This window comes from Dreissena polymorpha, chromosome 6, assembly GCF_020536995.1.
Source record: "Dreissena polymorpha isolate Duluth1 chromosome 6, UMN_Dpol_1.0, whole genome shotgun sequence".
NCBI classification, from domain to species: Eukaryota; Metazoa; Mollusca; class Bivalvia; order Myida; family Dreissenidae; genus Dreissena; species Dreissena polymorpha.
The window spans coordinates 44,217,472-44,242,086 of NC_068360.1; the positions used below are offsets into that span (position 1 = coordinate 44,217,472).

General features: G+C 34.2%; 2 protein-coding genes across 4 annotated transcripts in view; both read left to right on the forward strand.

Moving 5' to 3' along the window:
• Window positions 1–404: 404 nt before the first annotated feature.
• Window positions 405–3,178, forward strand: LOC127835638 (heat shock 70 kDa protein 12B-like). The gene is made up of 4 exons (XM_052362074.1): window positions 405–704; window positions 1,160–1,378; window positions 1,594–1,711; window positions 2,130–3,178. The coding sequence occupies exons 1-4, from the start codon at window positions 405–407 to the stop codon at window positions 3,176–3,178; spliced, it is 1,686 nt and encodes a 561-aa protein (XP_052218034.1).
• A 3,356-nt stretch (window positions 3,179–6,534) lies between these two features.
• LOC127836369 (heat shock 70 kDa protein 12B-like) overlaps window positions 6,535–24,615 on the forward strand; it is a 349,365-nt gene continuing 331,284 nt past the window's right edge. For 2 of the 3 annotated variants that reach the window (XM_052362972.1, XM_052362973.1), the window contains exon 1: window positions 6,535–6,662. In XM_052362972.1, coding sequence (XP_052218932.1) covers window positions 6,623–6,662 — 40 coding nt within the window. In that variant the 5' untranslated portion in view covers window positions 6,535–6,622. The remainder of the gene's footprint in view (window positions 6,663–24,615) is intronic. The other variant, XM_052362974.1, reaches the window with a different exon arrangement.

Here is a 24,615-nt window from a genome sequence, read left to right on the forward strand (position 1 = left end):
TGTATGTAATTAGGAAAAGGCTGAAGTTTAAATAAATTAATTTTCTGTATAAATGAAGTCGAACAGATGAAATGTTCATAACACATTTGAAAGGATCGTAAATTTAGCAACGTGAACATTTAGCGATTAACTTAATGATAGCGTTAAACGACACGACAATGTATCTTCAAGAAAAGGAAAGTTGATCTTTTTTACTTAGTTTTGTTCACTATCGATACTTATTTTTTATGTCGCCTACATAATTCAACTAAATAACCTAAGACGATCGTTACGATAAAATAGAATACGCTCTTAAAAACGCTGCAACATTGTACCACACACATGTAAGCTAAAACGGTAGGGTAAGTGATTTACAGGGACAAATGTTTACGATGTAATGATGTTATTAATATTTAGATAAAGTTATGGCTACTGGAAGTAAATCCTTGATTGTTGCCGCTTTCGACTTCGGGACCACCTACAGTGGATATGCATTCTCCTTCAAAGACTCTCCAAATGACGTCAAAACTAACAGGAATTGGAATGCCGGATCTGGTCAACTTATCTCACTTAAAACACCCACAAGTGTTCTTCTCAATCAGAATGGTGAGTTCGACTCGTTTGGATTCGATGCCGAGGATAAGTATTCGTCTTTGGCAGGAGATGGAAAACACCATGATTGGAGACTGTTTAGAAGATTTAAGATGGTTCTGCACAATCAGAAGGTATATCAACGTTCCAGGCACATACTCGTTTTTAATTAACACTTGTTACAAACGATCAGTATTGTTCGATAAGTATTACAGTCACGCAGATACAAATGCTGTTGCAAACTTCTGCATAATTATGTTTGTAAAAGAGAATTACGAATACGACATCATTTCTGAAGACATTTCCCACGTAAAGAATATAATAAACAGTTACAGCAAAATATGTGTAATTGTACATGCAAAAGAATATTGCAAACCTCATATAAACTTCGTTTTTTTAAATTTGGGGTCATGGTGTGTTCTCTGTGGACGCTCGATAAATTTAGTTACACATTATTATACATTTTCGTTTAAAAAAATAAATGATTATTACGCTTAACCTTATACGTTAAAGTTTTTTGGTATTTCGGGAATTCTATTTGAAATGCCTCTTTGCACAGCTTTTGTATTCTATGAATGACATGTTTCAGTGTATTTCCCGCTCAGCAACAGTGGAAGATTTGGAAGGTAAAACTTTCCTAGCCAAACCGATATTTACGATGTCGCTCAAGTATCTACAGAAACACCTGTTGGACGCTTTGAGTATGAGTAAAATTGGGACGAAAGAAACTGACATCAAATACATAATTACCGTACCAGCTATCTGGGGCATCGCTGCCAAACAGTTCATGAGAGAAGCAGCGATTGAGGTACCAAAAAGTTTGTAAACAAATTAACATTTGTTAACCGATTTCTCTATTTTCATGGACTAACGTCCATCCAGAGCAAGTGCATTGTTCAAATGACATATGCCATGATAAAAATTGCTTTCTTGACAAATAAAGTTAAACCTATAGACTTTTGTGTTCATATTAAGGCTGGTAACATACAGACTCATGTTTTATCACTGTTGTTATATATTAAGGCTGGTATCGATGGCGACCGACTAAAATTGGCCCTGGAACCCGAGGCAGCTGCTGTTTGTTGTGAGGCCCTCGGTCACACGTTAGCGGGAAAAAAATTCATGGTCGTCGACTTAGGAGGTAATGCTACTGCTACTGCAACTATGATATCTACTGTCACTGTTAGTTTCACATCTGCTACAAAATGCTTCAAATGTCCTACTATAACTTCTACTTCTACTACTACTACTACTTCTACTACTACTTCTACTACTACTGCTACTACTACTACTACTACTACTACTACTACTACTACTACTACTACTACTACTACTACTACTACTACTACTACTACTACTACTACTACTACTACTACTACTACTACTACTACTACTACTACTACTATTACTGCTACTACAACTACTAACACTTCTATTATTTCGACTACTATTACTTCTAGTTCTTCTGCTTGCTATACTACTACTTTTAAATCAACAATTAATCAAACTCAAACGAGATTGTTTGCTGTATTGTATCTGCTTTATTTTCTATTCCACAGGTGGCACTGCTGACATATCTGTCCACGAGAAACAAAGAGATGGGTCACTGAAGAATATTCACGCCCCAAGCGGCGGTCCATGGGGTGGAATATATGTTGATGCAAATTTTACAAAGTTTATGACAGAAATATTTGGTTCAGTTGCCATAACTGCCTTGCAAAGTAACGAAATGTATGATTACTTTGATATGATTCGTGACTTTGAGGTAAAAAAGAGGAAATTCGAGTTAAATTCTCAAAGCGACATCACATTTCGAATCCCAGTTGCACTGAAGGAAATTACTGAGAGGCATTTTCATCAGTCTTTATCAGACCGACTGGCATCGTTGAAATACGGTAAACAAGTTGTCACGAGAGGAAGAGATAAGCTTGGTGTCGACTCGTCAATCATGCAAAGTTGGTTCACTGATCCGGTTTCCAAAACGGTGAATCACATGAGCAGTGTTTTTAAAGAAGAGCGAATGAAAGATGTTGGTCTTATCGTCTTAGTTGGCGGGTTTGCGGAGAGTCCATACGTTCAGCAGATGATTAAGGAAGAACTACCTGGGAAACAGCTGATCATTCCTGGGGAGGCGGGTCTGGCCGTGCTGAAGGGAGCCGTGATGTTTGGACATAAGCCAGACATAATGTCATCCAGGGTTATGGATTACACGTATGGGGTTGGTATATCGAATATATTTGATGAGAAAATACATCCTGTTGAAAGGAGAGAAGACATAAATGGGATTTGGATAGTCCTCAACTGTTTCCAGATATTTGTAAGATTTAATCAAGAGGTGCAATTTGATTCCAAGGTGACACATTTAAGCTACCCTGTAACTAAACGTAGTAAAATTGGGATATTCAGGACAAAAGACAGGGATCCGGAATACACAACAGATCCTGGATGTGAACAACTTGGTGTAATTGAAATGGACAACGACGAACAGATTCCACTGGAAGAACAGGAAACTAAGACAACGTTTATGTTTGGAGACACCGAGTTGCGTGTAGTGTGTGAGACTTTGACTGGCAAAGTAGATACATTAACACTTGCCTTGACCAAATAAAACTGTCACTATAGATACGCGGAATTTACAACTTTTGACAGTGCTTATCTGTTACAGGTCATGAGAATACTGTTTATTATTTATGTTAAGACTGTATTGTTTCAAATTGATGGAAGAACTCTACGAGTTATTGTTTTTAGAAAGACCGTATACAATACTCCAGTAAAATAAGCGGTAATTTAAATGCTTACAGTGTGCGTATTGTGTTATGTGTATTTATACAAAATGCACATTCGTTAAGTTGAAAGCATTGTCCTTTACACAAATAGACACACAAGTAAAAAAATAGACCTTTTTGTATCCTGTTATTTTAAAAAAGGCTAATCAATTTCCGCGAACATGGTGATATATCGTGAAGAGTAATATTCATACAAAATTGAATACGTTTAAAGTTATAAACTATACTTCTTTTAAATAGCACATGAAACAACCGTAAATTGTGAATAATGCATGCTTTAATAACTGAGAATACATGACTATTATATAGTTTTGTTTGTGCATTTTAGTTATGTTATATTTTATTTTAATACATGTAGTTGTGTATTTGTGTATAGCAATAATTTTATTTCCCTTTATTCGTTTTGCTCAGTTATTTCATGTTTAGAATGGATCACGCTACATCAAATATTCATTAATATTCATGTATAAGTAGTGTAAGAGGTACTATAATTAGTTCTTTTGGGTTCCAATGTGTTTATAAGACATCCCTATATATTTCGTGTAAATAACATACAAACATATCAAAAACACAGAATCCGGTTTGTTCTGTTCTCATACAATATATTTTTTGTAGATCTTTTTATAACAAATTCTATAACTCTTTATAAATTTCAGTTTGTATTTACATTTTTACTCTATACATGTATACATCATTTTAACAGTGATACATATTTATTATATAATGTACTTAAATTAATATAAGAATATTTTTGTTGGATAATAAGCAAATTGATTTGCTATGAAATATTGAACGATTGAAAAAGCTATATGTCTTTTGAATATGTCTAACGAATCAACATGAATTAACATTTTAAAATGTCCATACAATGTTATTCAAAACAGTTTGTTATTGTTCCGATTATTTTCGTAAAAATAAAAAAATATTTAAATATGTATTTGAGTAATGAATGGCTAAGTTGCTAGACAAGTATATCAATCAGTTTGAATCTCGAAAATGCCATAACATTTACGTGCGATTTGGACCTGAAATTATGTATCCAGCAAATCTCTTCCTACCTCTAATTCAAGCAGGACAGAATTACGTTACTAGCATACAATGAGCACAATTCATATCGAACCATGGACGTAACTGCCATGTTATTGTAGTACGACATTAAATTATCAACTTAAAAATAATATACCAATGTACATAATCACTCGCGATAGCGCCTAACAAAATCGTGTGAACAGTGTACACGTAACTTACTCGTATGATAAACATAAGCATCAAATCAAAGGAAACACAGTGATAAAAGTGTAAAACAAAACACTTTAAAGTGCTGATCATAATCATCATCATTCCCTTAACCGGTCTGGTCGTTGGGGACAGGGTGGGGGAAGTGAAAAACGACGACACAGAGTAAGGACGGCTGCTGAGAGAAGCTCATCGATGGGGAGGGACTTCCCACCATATTTTCAACTGACGGCCGCGACGGCGACCTCCCTCTAGCTTGTCACTTCTTCCAGCTTCTCGTGAGAAAAGTTTAAAACAAAACACTTAAAAGTGTTGATCACAGTCATCATCATTCCTTTAACAGGTCTTGCCGTTGGGGGGGAGGGAGGGGGCAATGAAAAAACGACGACACAGAGTCAGGACGGCTGCTGAGAGTAGTTCATCGATGGGTAGGGACTTACTCGTTCACATTGTCCAACCATATTTTCAACTGAGGGCCGCGACGGCGACCTCCCTCTAGCTTGTCACTTCTTCCAGCTTCTTGCCGTTCATGGTTATGTGTTGTTCATGCTGGGCACCATGGTTATACACTTCCTCGTGCAGACCTCCATTACATATGCTCGTGCTTTTTCATAAAATCTGTTGGTGAGATTTTGGAGGTTACTGCTTGTGTCACCCATGAATTCAATGTCATCAGCGAATCGCAAATTGTCGATGGGTCTGCAACCGATGAGAATATAATTGTGGTGGTATTTGAAGGTCTCCTGAATAATCTTTTTATGGAACAGTTTAATCATGACTGGGTAGCAGACGTTGGTGTTTCTCAATAATGACTGTTGTGCTGTTATAGATATGTTTCGCCAAACTGTGAATCCAGTTGTTCAGCCGGTCTTGGTGGGATTTTTAACGGTGTTGTAGGCTTTTTTACTGTTGTCTGTGGTCATCTATGTTTCAATATTGATTTATGGCAATGCAATCCATAGATCCTGGACCATTTTTATCTTCGTCCTCATTTTCTTGCGAGACTGTCCGATTAATTTTGTAGTTAAATGAAAACGTTACTACTTTGAAGAGTTTGGTTTAAAAAATATTTATCTATTCGTATACAGCATGTGAGCAATTTAATACAATACAAACATACTGGCTTACTTTTGACGAAATATACTTAACATAAGGAATGCAAAGTGTAAATTAACATAATTAAGAAAAAAGCTTTCGAAGCTTGCGAGATGTCTCTCTTCTGTCATTTGGAAGTGCTGCTGATAAGGTGTAAACAATTGAGCATATAACTACAATGTACATAATGTCGAAACTACAATGAAAATCGAATAATATAAGTATTTATAAGTATACAGAATCGGAATGAAAAAATATACAGGAATAATACAAAAACGTAACAAGATGATGTAGATAGAGAGAGAAAGATATTACGTTTATATACATCAGCATTTATATACGTTTATATTCATCAGCATTATTAATTTGTAATAAGGAAAGAGATAAACGTGACAGAGTTATCGCAACTTGAGAACGTAACGATAATAAAAGAAACAGTTGCGTGGCGGGGCATCGTTAGCAGGATCAGGTCTGTTTGTGAGATGGGGTTTTGTTAAAATCTATGACTATCTCGGATGAAAGACTGGACATGTTTGAATATAAGTGAATTTTCTTCGTATGATCCGTCTTTGACACCGAAGAGAAGATCGCCTTTTGGGCTACCTACACAAGGGTGATATATCGTGTTAAATATATCGTGCGTCGTCGCGACTGTCGCGCAAAATAGCGTGCGTCGCCGCAACTGTCGCGAAAAATATCGTGTATCGCTTCGTGTGTCTAGTGTCGCCCTTGATGAAAGATAGAAAGAAGGGCGATATTATAGATGGCACTATCCGGTTACCGTAGATATCCGATAATTACCTATCGATCATAACTCAAAATTAGTATAGAATGATATTGCCGTTTTCAGTGTGCATTACACACCACAAAGACCACATATTGTACATGGTATATCTTAATGGTGTTTTCATTTATTATCAACAAATTTAAAAAACATGAATATGTTAAAGCAGTGGATTTTTGGGAAGCCTTCAGGTAAAATGTTTGTGTAATACTGTGTTTATTTTTAAGCATATTACCTAATTGAAGTTGTTTTTGTCTTGTTTAATCGAACGTGGCAATAACTTTATGTGTTTTTTCCAATTAAAAAACTTCTCAATCTTTTTCTATGTTTTGTTTATAAATTAAGACAAAAGAAATCAAAGACCTGTACGGGAATTCCTTCATATTTTCCTTGATATGTTGCGAATAATTAATTGTTTACCTCATTATGTATGTAACAACGGTGACCCCATATTGTCCCGTTTCTTAAATAGAAAGTGGTATATAGATCACTCAATCGATAAAATAAAACATAGTTAATTTAAAGCCACACATATTGAAATGAAATACACGTTAATCAAAACATATAGATGCAATTTGAAAGTATGCAAAATTGTTATTAAATCTTTAACAAAGTTAGCAAGTAATTTATTTTTATTTTTTAAGTTTAAAACCGAAAGTAGGATTTCTAAACGTATACGTCCATTTTAACAAACGCGATTATTTTTAAGTTTTAAAGCGCAAAAAAGACGAATTTCTACCTTGTTACCACCAGATATATTCTTATTGGTATAGATAAAATATGTTTCTTATTTTTACTTAAATTTACTTTCATTTCAAGGTGTGTGGCGCAAATGTTTTTTGTATGTCACACCATATATATGCTACCAACATAATTATTTGTGTACCCATGTACGGATTCTTGTGCACGTTATACAAAAATGTGCAATAAAGAATTTTTAACAAAAAACTTGGCAGATATGAGGACAGGTAAATACAATCTTTAGCCATGGATACCGTTTAAGTAAATCTATATCCAGTATGACTTTATTCACTAACAAAAATATAAGCAGTTGTTATAACACTCGTCGACCATTTTGATTGTGCCGTGGATCAATATAGGTCTGCTAAAACATTTTGTTCGTTCTCAACATGTTCTCTGTAACTCTAGTTTACTGAAATTGTGTAAATATGTCATTTTGCAAATGATTTGAATTTTATATTAATCGTAAGCACATATTTGATTTTGATTTATATTTACTGTTAATTTTCTTCAATATATAGTACTATCATTATAATAGAAGCAACACAATCTAATATGCATTCATTCGCTGTCTCCTTGCAGTCGCATTAGTGCTACGTCATTATCTGCATACAAATTATAATAAAATGCTGGTGTAAGACATCGACTATAATGAATTAATGGCGTGCATATATAGAAAAAATGTATTGGCATGTTTATCTCTGAAACCTAACAACCGCAAAGATGGTAGTTTGTCGCCGTTACCATTAGTTTAACTGTTAATAATGCGTTGTGATCGCTCTCTTCCGATATCAATAATACATGATATGTATTACAACAATTTATATTAATTCGCTAGTACGATCATTAACTGATTGTAATGGAATAGTCATGCTGTCCATGTAAAAATTTTGCATGATAAAAGACCGACTACATAGTTGAAAGCATTAGTGGACTGAAGACACTTCTCTACTTTCAATCGTGAATTATAAATAGTTAATTTCTAATATCGTGTTATTAGCTCATAAGGGTTCACCGGTCAAGGCGATACAGACGGCATAATGTTTACCGAATGTCATAAGTTCGAGTTAAGTTTTCTATTAGTTTTTAACAGTGTTTCTGTTTTACTATAAATACAAAATAACAAATTCGTATTAACTTTCAATACTCTCAAAATATCGGTATTCAAATGATGAACAGATGCTTAAAAATTGATTAAAGAGAATGTTTGCACATAGTCGTATACGTTATGAACACAATAATTTCGAATATTAACACATCAGAAAAAGCCAAATTAGCGTCTCGAATAAGACAGCAATCACATTGTGACGTTGTAGAGTAACCTTTAGTCTATCGGTTGAAGTCAACACGTAGCTATTCTATGTATGAATATTTACAAGGTCTTCAAATATCCGTATCAATAATATACGATATTTGTTATCTTAATTTAGAATCGGTTATGTATATCAGCCAATATTCAAGAGCGCCATGTTAAATATAGCGTTTATCTTTATTGTTAGCAGGGATTACGTGTTTATAATTGCCAGTTTTGTTTTGCTTCAATTGCGAACGATTATCGCGGCAACTGTGTGGAGTTTGGGGCTATTAGCGGTAATAGACGCCTCTCTTAAACCAGCGATAGCAATCAATAGATTGCGACTTTGGTCTGCTTATTTGAAGTTTTGTTTACCAAGTTATAAAAAAAAATGTTGGCTAAAATAAAATGTTTCAAAATATCAAAGGTTTTAAGAGAATAATTATTTATTCAAATCTTACCCATCTGAAACAAATTTTAATTATTTTAAGACATAAATGCATAGTTAGAAAGAACACAAAACAAAATTTAAAGTACACAGTCATTATTTTCATTTTTGTATGAATACTGTTAAATAACATGTATTGGTAATTTAGTGTAATATTTTGGCAGTTTATTGACCGCAGTAAAAGATAGTTAGAATTCCACTGGTTTTCAAGAGTTGCCACATGGAATTTTTGAAAAATCTAGACATCAATGACAGGATGGTGTCACGCTTGCTTAAAGTAATTACAATTTATTATTATTATTATATATAGCTCCATATATACTATATCCAACCTCCATTGAAAATATCAATACTCCTCAGTATATATATATCTCCATATATACTGTCCAATCTCCATGTATTATACTCCTGAGTATATATATAGCTCCATATATACTGTGTATAATACTCCTCGTATATACTCAATGTATATACTTATCTCCATAAATCCGCTTCGGGTCGCCTTTGTCCGAGCAGACCCAAAGCATCTAAATGCAAACTTAAGAATGAACATTTTGAAATGAAATTTTGTGAAATGTGCCAAATATAGGATGGCTTCTCTCCAAAACTGATTATCTCCAAAAGGAGCCATATTAAGGAGAGGAGAACCACCCATACCTATATAAAATATTGTTAACTTGTGAAATTAAGAGAGCGAATAATTATACTAGTTTAATTACAACACATCATTTTGCGGCGACCTGAACAAGAAACAAACATAACAACATCAATCTTACAGCAAGTAAAATAAAACGTCAAAGAATTAAAAAGGAAAGAGCAAATAAGACAACAATTAAACATAGTGGTGAAAGTGATAGGACATACATGTGCAAATCTATGTATTTCAAAATGTTAATAATAATTCATATAAAAAATTGAGGTATCCAACGTAAGGCATCTTATATTACTTTTATTTTTGAAGAGAGTACATATACGTTCAACTTGACATGTTTGAAAGTATACTAACATTTGTTTTACATTTTCAGTAAACCGGTTATTTAACCGGTTAAAATAATAAATAACTGGTATTTTTTAGTTAACTGTAACCTAGTAGCTCACATACTTTCAAATACAAACCAACTACAATAACAAGAGAGATATCATTCCAGTTATAAGAATAACTTTAACCCGCGTATATTTGATACTTGGGTTTTAATTGTTAAATGCTAAAATAGTTAACTCAGAGCATGACATTTAACACCACGCTTTGATTTATCTATAAAATACCGAATGGCATGTTTTAAATTTATGTACTCAAATAATTTTTTAATAAAATTAATAAAAAAATAAACAATACAAAATAATTTGCGACATACTTATAAAGAGCGAATTTTAGATGTCAATATATTACAAAAAAGCTTTGGAAAAACCTTATATCAATCTATTTCAAAATGAGTCTTATCATGAACATCGATGAAGCGACGTGAACACAGTCTAATGAAAAAAATACTCTTAAATATTCGGTAAATCATGTGTTATCGATGGCTTTATACGTGTTTCAAAGGACACACAAATAAACTTGTCCACGTTTACAATAGTTTCGTCCGTGTTCGAAAAAAAAATTCCTAGGCAATTGTATAATATTTCATATTCAGCCACTGTTTACGTCGCAATGAACACTGATTTAAGGTAAAGCATTTTTCTTATCACAAGTACGACAACAGAAGTGTTGATTTTTGTTTTGCTGTATCCCTAGCTTCTGTTGTTTCTACAGTTAAAAATAGTGCAACTGCATATACTCCTTGAGGACAACTCTTTTTATGAAAGACGAAAAACCAAATTCCTTAACAATACTGGACAAAACATACAACAACGTACACAATAACATAGGAGGTTCACAGGGTTTTTGAACGGGTAATGTTGTCAAACTACGTCGGAGATTGTTTACAAATTGTGAATAAATTGGCTACCTCTACCTTTCAGGAGGCAGGACCATTCCTGTTGTTGTCAAGTATGACGTGTATCTACACAGGTTTCAGGATACTTGGATACATTTTGCAATAATGCCTTTTTTAAGTTTGGAACAAACGTTGTCACATGGTTAAGTGCATTCCTTAAGTGTCGTCCGTCTTTATGCATAAATAGAACGAACCAAATCAATTAAGACGCATATTCTGGAAACTCGGTGAAAAAGGTAAATGACAAAACGTGGTCTATCCATATAAAAATCGGAACAAATTAAGTTGAATGTGTAATTGGTATTTTACGTAGGTTACCCACCTCTCAAAAGACGTTTAACTTGCCGTATACGGTATGCAATATTGTATCATTAACATTAATATTTTTCTGCGTACCTATCCGAGGTATTTGACATTTCACTCTTGATAATGTTACTTGTGTGTAACTTCATTTCATCGTTCCTCAAAATGTTGTAACTCTGGCTCTGGTCTCCTTCCCACCATTTAGTAATGAAATGGTAATTACATTGAATGCGTTTAATTCCCTTCTTTTTTTGTTTGATTTGAGTTGCAATGCTATGAGTTTAAATTTTATGTACATGTATACTAGTATGTAACATAGAATATTGCTGGGCCAAGTGTGAGGTTGAGCGCTCTAAAACCGGTTTCAAACCCTCAATGCTGTGCATTGACCGTTCCTAGGCAGTGACCCCAATTTTATTCTTCTATGTATGTATGTGGTTTCGTATTGTGCTGTTACTGTTTTGGCAATAGGTCATTTGTCTTAAAGGGGCCTTTTCACAGATTTTGGCATTTTTTAACTTATTCATTAAATGCTTTATATTGATAAATGTAATCATTGGACCGTAAAAGCACCAGTAAAAAATCAAGAATAAAATTAAAAAAAGGAAAAGAACATTGCCCGGAGCAGGTTTCGAACCAGTGACCCCTGGAGTCCTGCCAGAGTCCTGAAGTAAAAATGCTTTAGCCTACTCAGCTATTCCGCCGAGTACACATTCTTGACGTATTTTATACCTTATATAAGCAATCTTCGTAGTTTAACAAAATTTAACGACAAAAACAGAACTCTCCAAATTATTCAATCGTTTCGCGTTGCAACGCTTTATAATTTTTAGGTTTTAAAATCGTCAAAAGATGCATATAATGGCTATATTAGAGCATGGTAAATGTTCAGTATTACTGTTTCCTCACAAATATCAAAACTAAAACGAAAATTTGCGGATCTGAAACAACTTTTTTCAATTTTGTCAATTTACCAAAGCGTGAAAAGATCCCTTTAAATAAATAAATATAATAACAAAGCAACACTGCTCCAGCAACTGGAGTTTCACTGCTAGTTCATTGGATGTGCTCACTTTTGTATCAATGTAAAATATGCCTACAATATAAATTTTGAGTAAATACGATGGCAAGTTTATTTATTTTGCGTCACTGAAATAACCCTTACGTGTCACTTACGAGTTTTACATTTGGGTTGACATTGAATTCGGGCATTTAACACATGCATACACGGGGTCGATAATGAAATGAAACATGAACATTGAATTTAATCCATCGGCAACTCATAACGTTGGCTATCTAGCGTCACATACTGCTTAAACAAATGACGTCTTACGCATGGTAACCAGTATTTTGGCACAGATAGTATAATCTGGTGGCCTCACAGAAACACAACCTATGCGAACTCCACAGTAGAGACTTAGTTTTTTAAGGAATGCGTAATTGTTTTGCAAATTGTGTTGTTGTTTTTTAACTTTTCTGTGACGTTAATCTATTTCTGACATCTCATTAATGACCCTTTGTGTCAAAATTAAAATGAAATATATGCTTTAATGTTAAAATTTTCTAATAATCGTAGTAGACGTTACCTAGTTTTAAAATTGGATGATGAAGTTCTTAAAAATTGAGCAATTACAAAACATGCCAAACATGCTGGCTTATAGTACATACCAATTGGGAGAGTGCTTAAATGTAAACATTGAAGTAAGGGCTCGATGTAAACAATATAACGGACGGTGACATTTCGTACTTGATAATTTATTAAACAAACTCATAATTGTTAATGCGAGCCTTCACCGATTGTACGAATTTCTTGACAAATATAATGAAACGTGGTGTTCAATGACAACTGGTGTACGATCTTAATTTACGAAGACATATGGCTAGATCCTTAAAAAGACTGTCGCGACGTTATTTGTTGATGACGACGAAGAAGTAGAAACCAATCAAAACTATATTTATTATTATCTCACACATGTGTAAGATTACGTAAATATTCAGTCTATATGTCAGTGTGCTCAATTAATTTTCATCATTGGATATTAAGACATGCATGTAATATATATTATAGTTCATGTTAATGGACTGTAAGGTTGTATATACATACAGTTTGAACATACACTCAAAATTAATTCATATATAACACACTGAAAATGCGTGTTATTTGTTATGATTAATACTGGCGTTATAAGACATGTGTGTACATAACATGACAAGGGATTAGTTGTTCAATGATTTCTTCTGTTTTTGTCAATTGTTGATTTATTTATTTCGAAAGTTGGCTTTATTTCATCTACATATGCCAATTCAGAATGACTTATGTTTTCCATATTACAATTACAGATGTACCGTTTAATGTCAAGGTTTTGGGTTAAAATTATATACATACTTTATAATTTATCGTTTAATGTCAAGGTTTTGGGTTAAAATTATATAAATACTTTTCTTCTTAAGGGATGGTTAATATTTACTTTTTAAGTAAGTATATTCGCTTGAGTTTTCTTTTCAAATTTATCAAATGTTCCGTTTATTGTCAAGGTTTTGGTTTAAATTAAATACATACTTTTCTTCTTAAGGGATGGTTAATATTTACTTTGTTAGTAAGTATATTCGCTTGAGTTTTCTTTTCAAATTTATCAAATGTTCTTCAAAATATGTAATATGTTTACTTATTATGTTTATTAATTTTTGGTATCAAAGGACATGTACATTTGTTCCAGCAAATGAATCTAAAGATTCTTTGTAAATAAAGCAGGCTAATTCAGTGTGGCTATTTCTGGTATCGCTAGTGAACCACGAACATTAGTAAATGAAGGAAAAAGTAGTGGTTTGACAAAGCAGTTATCTTTCCAACAGAGTAACATTTCTACGATTCCAATGACATTTCAATACATTAAATTTTGTTTTGACAATTGTTGATTATCGCAATCGAATACCTCTGAAGAACTTTCAAAGAAGTGTTTTGCTTTTTACCAGATAATTTTTATTGACGTAATACTATACTTCATTTAGCATATCCAAATTAAGATAGTCTTTTGTGAGTTAATGTTCAGTCCAGTCTTGAAAATTCGTGAAACCCCCAAAAGGGTCCTTAGGTTTTTGCTAAAGAGACAGCAAGCAGAAGAAACAGTATTGAGACACAAGGAATCAGGATGCGATACCCTAGCTCTTTGCGAATAGATCCCTTGGTTCTTTTACGTGCTCTGTGTATAGCATCGATAGACGCGAGAATTACCTGGGTTGACCAGTACATCTCTGGTTGGGTGGGGAATACTTATACCATTTCTGAAATTTCCAGTGCCCCGGCCAGGAATTGAACCGAGGACCTCTGGAATGGTAGACCAGTGTGTTACCACTCGACTACCGCAACACACTATGGTACTTATTGTTACACAAATTTTTTTTCTGAGCTTTCCCTTAATAAAAAAACAATTGTATTTGCGCGTATTATTAACATGTAATCGCTAATTGTGTAATGCTCGACAACGCCTCTATTTACAAAAAGTGTTTTGCGAGAATCCATTTATTTGTATTGTGGCCATAGTATTCTGCAAGAACATAAATACATATTTTTGAAGAATGGTCCAAACGTTATAAAGAAACAAACACACTATAAGTTTCCTCTATAACCTACATTGACAAAGTAGCGATTTCTTTTTTTCGAAATCGATTTTCATTTGTACTCCAAGTACATAATTATCTTCGGAATTATTTAAGATATCCTACAGTTATTAAGTGTATTCACCAATAAGTATCACTTTCATTAAACCAGTTTGCTATTAGAAGATTAATATATTTAGTACTGGTTTTAATCTATATGCAACGGAACCTGATGCAAAATTGTGAATAAAATATTGTAATGTTAATGTTAGTAGATTTTTCAGATAACACCTCGGTGTGTTTTTTTAATGCAAGTTATAATTCTATGTTTTGTGTTATGTACAAAGAGTTTGTAATACACGGATAATTTATACTTCTGATTTCGAAATGACATAAAATCTACCGAAAAACCTTCCAGATTTAAGCAGTAAATACATCAAAATCTGGACTTTTGTCATGTGTAATAATTTAAAGCGGTATTGATGCTTCTTAAATTTAAAGCAGCCCTTCAATGAGTCAGATTTTACTATATATTATTGTGGAATATTTACAGAAAATATGTCTGATACTTAGTCTCATATTCATTTTCGTTGTCATTTTTTTCGTTGTATGTTTTCAGAATTGAAGAGCTTCGTTCTAATATCATATGTTTGCTCATGTTACTTAGCACCGTGTTCTACTTCAATAAAAGATATCGACTTATAATTATTTTAGTCAAGCGAGCAAATGCATTTAGAAGGTTATTTCTTCATTATCTATCATTTAAGCTCAAAAACGAATAAGATACCCTTTTTGTTTATGTATTCTTACATTTTTTTTAAACTGTGTATCGGTAAAGAAATAGTGAATAATATTAACCGCGCATTGTTGACTCGCCATATAATTTTTCCACGTACATATCATCAACACGTATTTAATTGTCAATAATTGAATGATATGATTTCAGCATGAATCAATAGCAGATTAAATAATTTTAGACTTTTCTTAGCCTGCTGGAATGGTGTCAACCGTCGCAATGTATATAGTTGGGTAGTGTCGTTAAGATGTCTAAATGTAACACGTACAGTGAAAACCCTCTAAACCGGATCCTCTCTATACCAGAATCCTCTCTAAACCGGACAAATTGTCCGGTCCCATATTTTTTCCCTATAAAACCATGCGTAAAATATCTCCCCAAGACCGGAATCCCCTAAATTCCGAATACCGGTCATTCTTTGGACCAAAATTGGGTAATTCCATACGTAATTGTACCTCTCTAAACCGCTCAGAGCCGGTTTATTGCACCTTTAGACCTAGTGTCAAAAAGTTGTGAGAAGCGGATTAAAGACGCGTGAAATTGATAAAGGTGGTCAAAAAATTTGCAAACTGTGAAAATCGCAAAACAATTTAAAGATACTTGTCCTGTGGTGTAAATATCGCTCAATAGATGTGATAATACTGATTATAATTACTGATAACAAACATAGAGTTCTTAAGTGTGTTTTGTTTTTGATATAGGGAGCCCTGCTAAATTTTAATAATCTTTATGCTATTTAATTTTGTGTTGTTTATTACAATTGCTAATATAGTGTCATACAAAATGGTGATTTGCAGAGTTCTTGAAGCGGTTGCATTAAGATATTCATTAAGATTTTCAAATTGGTAATTAAGATAACTAAGACTAAACATTTCCAAACCTCCTTCTAAGCGATGGCGCGTGGAATTGTATCTAGAAGACAAAATCAAACTGATTAAAGAGTCAGAGATGTTGCCAAAACCTACACTCAAGATGCTACCAGAGAAATAACTGGTAGAAAGGTCGACAATCGGGGATATCGTGCGAAAAAAGTCGGCGTATATGTTTTTCAGTGTGAAAAGGAATTAAATTCAATTAACACATGCATACAATTATAACATTGTTTGTTTTTCAGGGTGCACTGTTTGATTTATTGTGTGACTGATATTGCTTTCGAATCAACAGAACAGAACAGAACAGAACAGAACAGAACTTTTATTTTCACCCAAGTATATAACATATACAATAAGGGCAATATAACAAAGTACAATTTTTATAACAATATTTTGACTTCCGATAATTTAGCAACAACAGCACATATTATCCAGCGAGGGTGGGGGTATTCAGAATGAGCATATATAAAGATATTGACTACGTGTTCTATAGGGTTCTATTTAAATCCGCCTCAGGAAAAATAATAAACACACACTATTGCACTTTTCAACTATATTATACTTTTATTACACTATAGTTATTTAAAGATTTCACAATATACTTTACTTTTCATATAAAGCATTAAAACAACTCTTTTCTATTATTCCTATTATTGCTATAAAATATTTCCATGTCTATGCTGCTTTCTCTATAAAACCTAAAATTTAACTGAACTAAAAACAAAGCTTATTCTAACAGCTATTTTAAATGTTAAAACATCTATTCAATTTGCTACAGGAAACAAGAGCATGGTGAAATTAATTCTCTATCAACAGAGTGATATTTAAAGTAAACAACAGGCAACACAATGTTGTTATTTATTTCATGGTTAAATGCTATCCATTAATTTCCCTGCAGAACATTCTCCCCTACCTTGATAAACTTTAGTTTATCAAAATGTCAAGTATACCAGATGCATGCTAACTGCTTATGCTAACTGTACTCTGTCAAATTTCAAAAGTATGCCATATAATATATTCTATCAAATGCTGTAAGTATAAGACTTATACTGTATTCTATCAAATGTTAACAGTATGACATATCTTCTGTACTATTTGTTTATCTAGATTCAGTGGAAGCGTTACTATTACTATACTAACTATAATTTACTGTAATATCATACTACAATACAAACGAGACACTTTAATCTCCAAATTCTCAACTACACACAATCGCATTATTTTTATAAACAAAACTATAACATTTCACATGCCTATATATGATAAAAGTTTGTAATAAAAGCAACATATAATATACATTCTCTATCATCAAAATGTCATACAATGTATAGTAAACTAAAATGTAATTACAAGACATCAAGCAAAATTTCAAGCTCTTCAGTTTCACAAAATGTTCACTATGTTTGTCTTCCCAAAAATAGGATATACAGTTATTATTATGCACTCTGAGTCAAATTGCAAATCTGCATATAAAACTTTTTACACCTATCAGTATTAACTGTGGTTGCTTTGTGGATTATTATGCCACTTAACACAACAACCAACATTCAATTAGCTTATTTACACTTGCACTTGGTCTTGAAGCTGAGTTTATGCTCTAATCTTCTTCCTCTGGCACAATTAAACAAAGTCTTGTAATTGATCTCTTCAAAACTGACTCTCCAATACGAACACTGACAGCGCGAACATGACCATCAGCTCCTGGGAAAATCTCCACTATTCTACCAAGCGGCCATCGACCTCTAGGCTGCTCAGGATCGACAAAAAAGAACAACGTCTCCTATCCTAAAGTCTCTGTGTTGTTGAAACCACTTCTTTCTGCCAGCAAGCATTGGCAGAAACTCTCGCAACCAACGTTTCCAGAAGTGTTTCACGAGTTCTTGTACACGTCTCCAGCGTTTAATTGGGCTATAATCTGTGTTGTCAACTGAGTCTGGAGCAAATTGACCACCAACTTGTCCAAACAGGAAATGGTTAGGAGGTGTGCAATCATCAACATTTGCAGACTGGTACGTTAGTGGACGAGAATTAATCAAACTTTCAGCACCAGTACAAGCTGTGATGAGCTCTTCATCAGATATATCAGCTGAGGTCAAGATTGCTGATATTGCTCGTTTTGCTGATTTAATAATTATTTCATGTATGCCACCCCAGTGTGGTGCCGCAGGAGGGTTGAAAAACCACTGTATTCCTCGGTTAGCAGCACTTTCTTTGATTTTGTCTTTGTCTACATTCTGCACTAGTTCTTTTAGTTCTTTATCTGCGGCGACAAAGTTAGTGCCATTGTCAGAATACACTGAAACTGGTAAACCTCTCCTATTCACCATTCTGTAGAATGCATTTAAGAAAGCGTTTGTGTCGAGATCAAAGGCTATTTCTAGGTGCACTGCCCGTGTTGATAAGCATGTAAATAGACAGAGATATCTCTTTGCTCGTCGTTTTCCCCTTCCCTGGATTGTAATGTAAGGACCACCAAAGTCTACTGCGACATTACTAAATGCACGCATGGTTACTCTTGTTCTCACTTTTGGTAGCGGTGCCATGATTTGATCCTTTGGATGGCCTTTCCTTCGTTTGCATTCAGAACACTTGTTTTCCCAGTCTCTTATTTGTTCTCTAGCAGCTACAATCCAGTATTTCACTGACAGATCAGAGAGTGTTTGGTTTGTTCCGCTATGATTGTTCTTTTCATGGGAATCTTTCACTATTAACTCTGTAACTGGACTCTTTCTGGGTAGCAACATAGGATATTTTGTGTCATATGGAAGAAAGTCAGAGTACTTTAGTCTACTGTCACTTCTTATCACCCCTTCGGTGTCTAATCTTGGATTCAGTTTGATCAGTTTGCTGGAAATTCCTACTTTCTGATTCTTACTAAGTTAATCATACTCTTCTGCAAAATATCTTCTCTGTGTCTCTTTGATCATTTCAGTCTTGCTTTCTTCAATTTCGACTACATTTAATGGCCCACTGACTCGATCTTCTTTCTTCATTTTGCAGTTTTCAACAAATCTAATGACCCATGCTCGAATTCTAACAAGTTTTGTCCAATTTGAATATCTTTCCGGGCTAAGTCTCCACTCTTCTTGTGACACAAAAAATGTACGCAAATGTGTTTGTGCTGTTTTTCGCATTTCAAGTTTTCCATCATTACCCACATCAATTTTGCTCTTTGGCCATTCGTTTTCACTTTCTTTTAGGAAACTGGGGCCTTCCCACCAATTGTTCGCAACAGCAAGACTGTTAACAGGTAAACCTCTTGACACATAGTCTGCTTGATTTTCGTTTGTTGGAACATATCTCCATTGACTTGGATTTGTTACTCTGTGAATTTCACCAATTCTGTTTGCAACAAATGTTTTGAATTGTCTGCTGTTATTTCGTATCCAATATATGACATTCATGCTGTCCGACCATAATGTTACTTGTTTGATTTCTATTTCAAGAGTTTTGCAAATCCTTGATGTCAGTTTTAAACCAAGTGTTGCTGCAAGTAGTTCAAGTTTTGGGATACTAGTAGATTCTATGGGAGCAACACGACTTTTTGCAGCTACAAAGCGTACAGTCACATCGTCATTTTCATACTCACATCTCAAATATGTTACTGCTCCATATGCAATTGATGACGCATCTACAAATGTATGAATTGACATTGACTTCAGCTGTGTTTCATTATTTTCGTTTTTGAGACAACGTGAAATCTTGATCTTATCTAAATGTTTAAGCTCTTCGAACCACCTTTCAAAATTCAACTTCTCTGCTTCTCTCACGTTTTCATCCCAGTCAACCCCACTTAACCAGATGTCTTGCATGATTTGTTTCCCTCGCACTACATATGGCGCTAAAAACCCTAAAGGATCAAATATCCTACAAACAGTCTTTAATACATTTCTCTTTGTGATTTCATCTGGCATGGTCATTTCGTCACCGACTTTGAATATAAATTCATCATGTTTTGCTTGCCAGGATATTCCAAGAGCTTTAGTTATTGGCAGATTTCCTGTTCCTAAATCTATTTCTGCTGCTCTATCTTCTTCTGGTATTGTTTCTAACACTTCTAGTGAATTTGAAATCCACTTTCTAGCATGCATATCAGCTTTCTGCCACAGCTCTCTCAATTGTCTACATAGTTCTATTCCCTCTGTCACGTTTTTCGTAGAATCCATGCTATCGTCCATGTAAGTAGACTTCAGAATTGTCTCAGCCGCCATCGGATATATGTCAGCATGAAGCACAGCATTATGTTGAGATACAAACCGGGCTAGATATGGTGATGAGTTAACTCCGAACACTAAACGTGTGAATTCAAATGTTTCGATGGGGCTTTCTGGTGATTCTCTCCATATGAATATGAGGTATTTTTGATCCTCACTTGCTAGGCCAACTTTCAAATACATCTCCGCTATGTCACAGACAACTGCGATCTGATTTCTTCTGAACCTTAGCAACACATCAAACAGTTCTCTTTGCAATTTTGGACCTGTACTTAGGTACTCATTCAAACTTGTGCCTTCATGTTTAGATGATGCATCAAACACAATGCGAACTTTTATTGTCTCCTTTTCTGGCCTCACTACAGCAAAATGTGGCAAATACCATCCTTTTTCATTGTCTTTTCTTTCAACCTTCTTAATAAAGCCTTTCTCTTCATATTTCCTTATAATGTCACTATACTCCTGCTTCAATTCAGGAGATTTCTTCAATTTTTTCTCAGTACCATATAGTCTGTTTAAGGCACTACTATAGTTGTCAGGTAATGTTTCTTTATCTAATTTCCATGGCAATGGAACTATGTATCTATTGTCTTTGTGTTCAATACTGTTTTCTATTTTAACCTGCACTTTCTTGTCTTCTAGTGACATTTGGTTACATTCCGTTTCACTTTCAACTTCCCAAAACTGTTTCAATGAAATCTCCAAGGTATTATTAGCATGAAACACAAACATGCTAGTGCTATCATGATTATTCTCTCTATTTATTGGCCCAACACATGTCCATCCAAGTGGTGTCAATCTAGCCACTGGTTCACCATCACCACCTACTATCTCTCCAAGTGACCTATGAAGGTGCGCATAGTCAAGACCTATCAGTAAATCTATCTTCTTCTTTCTACCAGTACTTGGGAATGGTATGTCTTTAAGATGTGGCCACTGCTCTTTCATTAATTGCCAATTCACTGTTCGAAGTTTCCCAGTAACATTTCGTGTTGTTTGTGCTTCCATTGAAAGCTCAAATTTTCTATTTAAGCTCTGGAGTTTGAACATAACATTCATAGTGCTGAATCTATCTGATTTTCCATTCATCACACTAACTTCTATGGTTTTTCTTTCACCTTGGAGTTGTAATTCACATGCAACATCTTCATTTAGATAAGACGTTGTACTCCCGTCATCTAACAATGCATTGATGACTAATTCACGATTGCCTGCTGATACTACTACCGGAATGGTTCTCAGAGCAATACTTGATATATTATGAGCAATATATGTCTTCGAGACATCTTCTTGTGGTACTGGGTGAAATGCTTTAGCATTAACATTCAAAACATCACTATGTAATAATCTGTTGTGTGTCTTTGTGCAACTATTTATTCCACACTGTCTCTTTAATCTACATTCTTTCCCCATATGATTACCTTTAAGGCATCTGAAACAAAGTCCAGCATCTTTTGCTTGCTTCCATCGTTCTTCTACATTCATAGCCTTGAATTTCATGCATTCCCATGCATTGTGATTTTCTCTGCAAATTTGACATTTAACAGATTGTTTTTGCCTTGCGTCTGTTTTTAGGAAGAAGGTCTTTTGGGGTTTCATTCGCGGGTTTTCTTGGTGTTTCAAACCATATATAGTCTCATTTGCATGAACTGCATATTCCGTCTCTTCATTTACAAACGTTCTCAATGTTTCAACAGAGTCTGGTAACGATTTGTCATGGAGTGTTCTCATATAGCGTGTTAACATGGTTTGTGGCAGTTTCTTTAACAAACGGTGGTATAACGATCCTCCTTCAAGATCATGAAGATGGTTTACTTCCTTTAAGTTAATAACTGCAATGTCAAGTAAATCAGCGAATTTTTCAAGTTCTTTAGGTGATTAATTCTTTAAAGGCTGGAAATTCTCTAACTCATCTAAGAATTGGTTCACTACTCTTTTGGTACCACCATATTTCCTGTCAAGCCTTTCCTTTGCAGCGTTATATGCCTCTTTCGAATGTCCCAGATTTTCAATAGAATGTAGCGCTTCGCCACCTAGGTACTGGCGTAACTGCAGAAGTTTGTACTGTGGGGTACTTGGCGATTCGTCAATACATGCTTGAAAAGCTGCCTTCCATGCAGGGTACTTTGTTTTGTCACCAGTGAACACGGGAATCTTTACTCTTTGAAGTTGTTTCCACATGTCTTTGCCTAATGCGTAATCTGATTTACTGTCGTCTTCATGGTTTGATTCATGATCTTGGTCAGACTTGGAGCTTACTTTGTGGTCAGACTTGAAGCTTACTGTGAAAACTTCATCATATAAACTTACGAGGTCATCATACTGTTTTTCAAAAATGTCAATTTCATTCAAAGTACTTGCCAATTCTGTTGAATCTTTAACCACTAAGGCTAAGTCTTGAACACTTTGCACTGCCATGTCCATAGCCTCTTCAACCTTGTCAAGAGACTCTTTCGCAAGATCTTTATTTGGCGTATCATCGCTTAAAATGTCTTTCATTTTATTACGCGCCCTTGTGAATGCTGCTTTACATCGTGATTTCTTCACTTTTAATTCTACCAAATTCTCCTGAGGGGCCTCTTGAGGGGTGTCTTCATCTTCTTTGTCATCCATTGTGAGATGTAGAAATAGGAAAACCTCGCTCTGCTACCAAATTGTTCTATAGGGTTCTATTTAAATCCGCCTCAGGAAAAATAATAAACACACACTATTGCACTTTTCAACTATATTATACTTTTATTACACTATAGTTATTTAAAGATTTCACAATATACTTTACTTTTCATATAAAGCATTAAAACAACTCTTTTCTATTATTCCTATTATTGCTATAAAATATTTCCATGTCTATGCTGCTTTCTCTATAAAACCTAAAATTTAACTGAACTAAAAACAAAGCTTATTCTAACAGCTATTTTAAATGTCAAAACATCTATTCAATTTGCTACAGGACACAAGAGCATGGTGAAATTAATTCTCTATCAACAGAGTGATATTTAAAGTAAACAACAGGCAACACAATGTTGTTATTTATTTCATGGTTAAATGCTATCCATTAATTTCCCTGCAGAACACTACGAGAATGTGGGAAAAGTTAATCAATTACAAAAAACACCAAATTATCATACATAGTGAGCAATGCATAAGAATGAAATAACGGTTTGTAATTGTGTAGCCTAAATTGTCGAGGATTCTAATATTATTAGTGATCTTTAACCTTAATTATGCGGGGTTGTCTTGTTCACACGTCACTTAACTTTGCACGCGCTGTTACCGATAGCAGTTTTCAGGAAAGTAAAATGTTTATTTAAAAAGTGCAGGTTAAAACAGTGCGTTTAAGGCGATAATGCAACTTGCAGTTGGTAGCTTTAATTTCTGTATTCGGAATAGTTGCAGACATGTTTTTTCGTGATTTATTCGCTCGACTGCACCCGCACAATGAAATTTGCCAATGGGCGAATGGATAATGTCGGAGCAACACGAGGCCGTGATAGCTGTACTTCTCAAGGACACAATAGATAAGGTACTACCGTTAGGATTAAGCAAATTGTGTGTACTGCATGCAAAAGGAATGAGCAAGGCCTAAGCGGTATCAAGAGGTGATTTTTTGTCAACTAACTATTATAATGGTGGTATGAGTCGGCTTATTTAAAACAAAACGATAATTCGTGAATCGAGACAAAAAATATGAAAATCACTAGCAAAAGGAATTGTTATAAGTTATAAACTGATATTATTATTATTGCAATATATTCTATGATTTTTTAATTTTTTTTTTTTTTTTTTTTTTTTAGCTGGTTTTTCGAGAAAGTATTTGTTTAAGAAGCCAGGGTCATGAAAAGCAAATAAATATATGTACAGATTTTTAACATATCAAAATGATGCAAAAGTAGACGTAGTCATGATATATAAATTATCAGTTAGCGAGTGAAATAAAGGATA